Genomic DNA, 5,378 nt, shown 5'->3' with positions numbered 1-5,378 from the left:
TTTTTTATTTTGAATTGTGGAAGAACTTTTAAAATCGGCCGAATAGTTTTTGAGTTACTGCAATGGATACAATAATACAAATCTTTCCTCTTTATAATATTAGTATATGTAGGTATAGATAGTATATATTTTCTGGCAGTAATAGTGAATCACCGGGCCAGATAAATTAGACCAACTATATCTTTATATAAATTTAAATGTTATGTAACCGAGTGTCAAAAGATGACAGTCAATTCTAGTTCAGTGATGCAAAGGTATTTAGATCATTATGTCGTGTTCATAAAGGTTATTATTGCTTGAGGCGATTACCATTATAGTACTCGTAGCTAATAGTTAATGCAATATATTGAAAATGTTAAGTAATTCCTTAATAGTTAAGTTAACTCTCATCTCAACCTCTGCAACTTAACGTAACTTGTATAATTCCTTCAAAGTTTTGGGCTTTTTTAAACAGCTCGATTTAGATAAAATGAGGTTAGAAACTCGATAGATGACTGATTTTTTTAAAACTAAGCTTTATTCAACCTTTTGCTAATTATTATAATCTACATATGACGTCAAACTGAACTTAGAGCCCACGCACACACTTCGACTTAACTATCGCACTGTTTAGTCTCGCTTTGTTTCCTATAAGCTTATATAGATGTGCACTACTCGATTTTTAGTTGTGCAACTAAACAGTTGAAGGCTGCGAAACAATCGACAATCGCACAACTGTTGTGCGATAGTTTAATCAAAGGTGTGCGCCCGCTCTTCATCTACAATATAAGTAAAACAAAACACTAGATTTTTCAAAACAAAAGAGCATTACTCACCGTCATAAGAGTCCGGAATGTACAGCGGTTTCCCGACCAGCTTGCCCTTCTTCCCCGAGAGTGGTACTGCCTCCACTCTCCTGTGAGCTTCCAGCACTCGGTACAGCAGCACCGGCCGTTCCTCACCCTCAATCTTCACCACACGAGGCAACGAGAACTTATCCACAAAATCTTTCAACGACATCACATCACTAGTCTCATCCTCCAACTCTATAGAACCGTTTCTCCGACCAAGGAGAAAGTTATCCGACCATTCCGAGTTCGGTCTTCTCTCTAAATAATCCGGTCTTCTCTCGCTACTTCTAGGCTTGTACCTTGGAGGCCGGTCTCTCCGGACTAACGCCTCGTTCGCTTCCGCAAGCCATCTGGTAACCAGGCGTTCCCTTTCGACGTCCAAGTATCTAGGCTTGGAGGCATCGCAGGCGAAGCGCGCTGCGTCGAAGCAGTATTGCGGTGGCGGAGGTCGGACCCGGGGCGGGTAGAAGCGCGGCGGGTACGGGGGGTGCGGCGGGTGTGCCAGTTGCGGGGGGTGAGGGGCGTAGGCCGGCGGCGTCCTGGGCCCGGAGCCCTCGACTGACGCCGTTCTAAACATCGTTTCAGGCCATTGATGCTAGTTCCGCCACCTGTAACAAAGATGTATAATTTTAATTAATAAATCTCAGTCCACGTGGGTTTAGGTTCGTGGCTAATCTTAACATGACATTACGACCAAAACTTTATTGTATCTTATTTACTAGCTTTTGCCCGCGACTCCGTCCGCGTGGAATTAAAATCTACATCGAGATCCGTTCAATCGTTTAGGCTGTAAATAAGCCTACATCCATCTAAACTTTCGCATTAGTAATATTAGTGAGATATCTATAAGCAAATTATTAACATACATTACGAGTATAATAGCGAAATATCTCCACATAAACTTTTATATTACAAACTAGCTGTTCCCATGCGACTTCATGCGCATTAAATTATAAAAACTTCATGTTATTGTTCACATTTGTCAAATTATCAATTGCAAATGTCAAAATGACATGACATCATGTCAAACCATGGCAAACTTGCTTACTTGATGTTGACAACAACTTAAGGTCTCTTTCCCACATTAGGGTTTTTATCCAAAATATTTACCTCTAAGTTTAACGGCGTTAAAATCTTAGGCAACAAAGAAGTGTGTTTACGCTTTATTATAATAGTATAGATGATAGTAAATCCGGGTCACCGTCTGCCGCTTGTCTACAAAACACTAATTTAAATAAATAGCGGGTTTTGTTATGCGAATGAAATAATAACGCATTACGGTGCTTGTTAATAACATAACTTCGTTTTTCTGTCGCATAAACCTATCAAAACACTAGCTCTGTTTTTAAATGAGTTTAGTTCCTTATTAATTCAAACCACGGGTGTATTCTGATTGAAAACGTCCTTTTTTTTTCGTTAGGTGGTTTTATTTATTAAAACACTAGCTTTAGCTGATGACTGCTTCCTCGTGGAGTAGACACAAAAGTAACTAGCCTATGTGTTCTTCCAGACTATCCTCTACATCTATGTAAAATTTTATTAAGATCCGTTCAGTAGTTAAGGATACAATCTCTAACAAACATCTATATAAACTTTCGCATTTATAATATTAGTGAGAAATAAGATTAAATCATTAATCAGTCAAAGCTGAAACTTAATATAAAAACTACAAATAGCTTCGGTGTACTACTGAAAAAGAGATTATCTTGCTTTTGTTACGACTGGAATTAGCTCAATAACTAATATAGGAGCCACAGCCATATTATGCTACAATATAGTCTTGTTTAGTTCGTATGTTTTCTTCCAATTTGTACAGAATAACCTTACCAATAACACCGTTTTTCCGTGTCTTCACACTCTCTGCCGCCACTACCAACATGGCCGTCGTGTAGCCGTGTTAATACCACACTTTTATTCCTGACATCTGATTACTGTCCGATTATTAACATAACAAATAGAATTTTTACATTTCAAAATTATAAAATAAATATTTTAATTTTTTTTTTATAATATAAGGTGGCAAACGAGCAAGCGGCCACCTGAATCCACCGAAATGGAAAGCGACCGCTGCCCATAAACATCCGCAATTGCAGATGCGTTGCCTACTCTTAACTGACGGAGGAGGAGATGCACATAAAGAGGACATTTCCCCTTCCTATGCGTCTCCTCACCGTCAAATCCACTTTTCCTTCCCATCCTTTCCTTATAAGAAAAGGGTGGAAAGGGAACTTCACTAAAATTAGGCCTGCGGCACCACACTCATTAGACGAAACGCGGAATTGCTTCCACTTCACGCCTGTTTTCTGTGTGGTCGTGGTATTGCACCGGGCGAGCCGGCCCATTCGTGCGAAGATGTTAAAGCGGGCACTACCACTGTTAGAATATCATATACAATATGATATATTATATATATGAATATATTGCGTGAGAATATCTCTTAACTATAGTACAATACTGTGATACCAACGGACAAACAGTTTTGTATATAGTTACAGAGTTCTTATTTATATCTATACTAACGTTATAAAAAGGGGAAGGATTTTTTTTTATATAATATAAAGTGGCAAACGAGCAAGGCCACCTTAATCCGCCAAAATGTCGAAGCAACCGCTGCCCATAGACATCCGCGATCGCAGATGCGTTGCCTACCCTTATCCAACGGAGAAGGAGACGCACATAATGAGGATATTGCCCCTTTGTATGTATTGAAATAACTCAAAAACTACTGGGCCGAATTTAAAAGATCTTTCACCGTTAGAATGGTAATTTATCTGTGAGTAACATAGACTATATTTTTTAATTTCATGAGGGCGAAGTCGCGAGCAACAGCTAGTAACCTATAAATATGAATAAGACAAAACATTTCAGTATTTATTCGACTATTAATAAAGGTTTATATTTTTGTATGTATGTTATTAACTTAACTACTTCGTCCCTGAAAAACAGGCAATAAATAAGTCTATAGTAATATAAAGAGAAAATATTTGTATTTTTGTAAGTATTGAAATAACTCAAAAACGGCTTTACCGATTTTAAAAATTCTTTTACCAATAAATAGCTACGTTATCACTGACTTATATTTATTACTATTTCCGCGCGAAGACGCAAGCAACAGCTAGTTTACAATAAAAAAACATTCAATCATAACCGGACCGCTACTCAAATACATCTTACTAATATTATAAATGCGAAAGTTTAGATGGATGGATGGATGGATGGATAGATGGATGTTTGTTAGCGTTTGTAGCCTAAACGGCTGAACGGATCTCCATGAAATTTGGCACAGGTTTAAAGCATAGTATCCAAATAAAACTTGACATATTTCTAAAATGTAAAATGCTTTTCAATATTATTATTAGTCATTTTTTAATATATGTAGAGTACAAACTAGTCGATGCAAAAAAAAAAACAATATTTGCTCGTCGAGAACAAAATTAAAATGTCACATTTTTTACATGACAACTTGAACGATTCGTTGTAAAAATTATAACTAACGTAACATCAAAACGATCCTATTCTAGGAAGTGGAACAATCAAGTTATGAAATAAGCAAAAACAAGTTCAATAACTTCAAGTGACTTGTCAAATTTGAGCACGAGGGTATTTTTTATTAAGTTAGTTCATTAAGATAATGATTACAGCTTTAATTATACCTCGGTTTCATTACTCGGAAGTGAAAAGTAGTTAATCTTTGATAGCATTATTTTAGCGATATTAAAAAAAAAACTTTTTATTTGTACACTCATCGACTTGGCATCATCTCTAAAGAGGAGCGGCATAGTATGTGCTGCTCTTCCATACAAATCAGCCGTCATATCTGAATCCACTCCCTTTTTTATAATATAAGGTGGCAAACGAGCAAGGGGCCACCTGAATCCACCGAAATGGAAAGCGACCGCTGCCCATAAACATCCGCAATGGCAGATGCGTTGCCTACACTTAATTGACAGAAGAGGAGACGCACATAAAGCCGACAATTTCCCTTCACATACGTCTCCTTCACCGTCCAATCCACTTTTCCTTTCCATACTCTTTTCTTAAGAAATGGGTGGAAAAGAAAAGGGACAAAATTTAGGCCTTCACCACACTCATCAGACGATACGCGGAATTGCTTCCACTTCACGCCTGTTTTCTGTGTGGTCGTTGTATTACACCGGGCGAGCCTGTCTTATAGTGCGAACATGTTAAAGCGGGCTCTACCACTGTTAAAAGTCCCTTGCTTCCTTGATGTTGGCAGCAACTTGTGGTCTCTTTCTCACATTGAGGTTTTAATTTAAAATAATAACCACCTAAGCTTAATGGCGTTAAAATACCTGAATAATAATGGCCTAAAGCGTAACGCAAGTGTATGGCTTTTAGTTAAAAAAAAGAATTATTCAAAAATATGCTGTGATTGCTGACACCTTAGGCAACAAAGAAGTGTATTTACGCTTTATTATATTAGTATAGAAGTACAGATTAAGCTTCTGTTGAACTAATTTACATTTCTCTTAAAGATTTCCAGTAAATTAAAACATATCTGAAGATTACACAATCTTTGCATCTGCC

The 5,378-nt window shown here is 37.4% G+C and overlaps 1 protein-coding gene across 1 annotated transcript in view; it reads right to left on the bottom strand.

Moving 5' to 3' along the window:
* Positions 1-5,378, bottom strand: part of LOC106108277 — a 67,729-nt gene that overhangs the window by 31,358 nt on the left and 30,993 nt on the right. Inside the window, exon 2 of the mRNA XM_013289391.1 lies at positions 816-1,438. Within this exon, the coding sequence (XP_013144845.1) occupies positions 816-1,407 (592 nt within the window). The 5' untranslated portion in view covers positions 1,408-1,438. The remainder of the gene's footprint in view (positions 1-815; positions 1,439-5,378) is intronic.

The sequence above is a fragment of the Papilio polytes genome, unplaced genomic scaffold, assembly GCF_000836215.1.
Source record: "Papilio polytes unplaced genomic scaffold, Ppol_1.0 DF821733.1, whole genome shotgun sequence".
NCBI classification, from domain to species: Eukaryota; Metazoa; Arthropoda; class Insecta; order Lepidoptera; family Papilionidae; genus Papilio; species Papilio polytes.
This window is presented reverse-complemented; position numbering and strand designations above follow the sequence as displayed.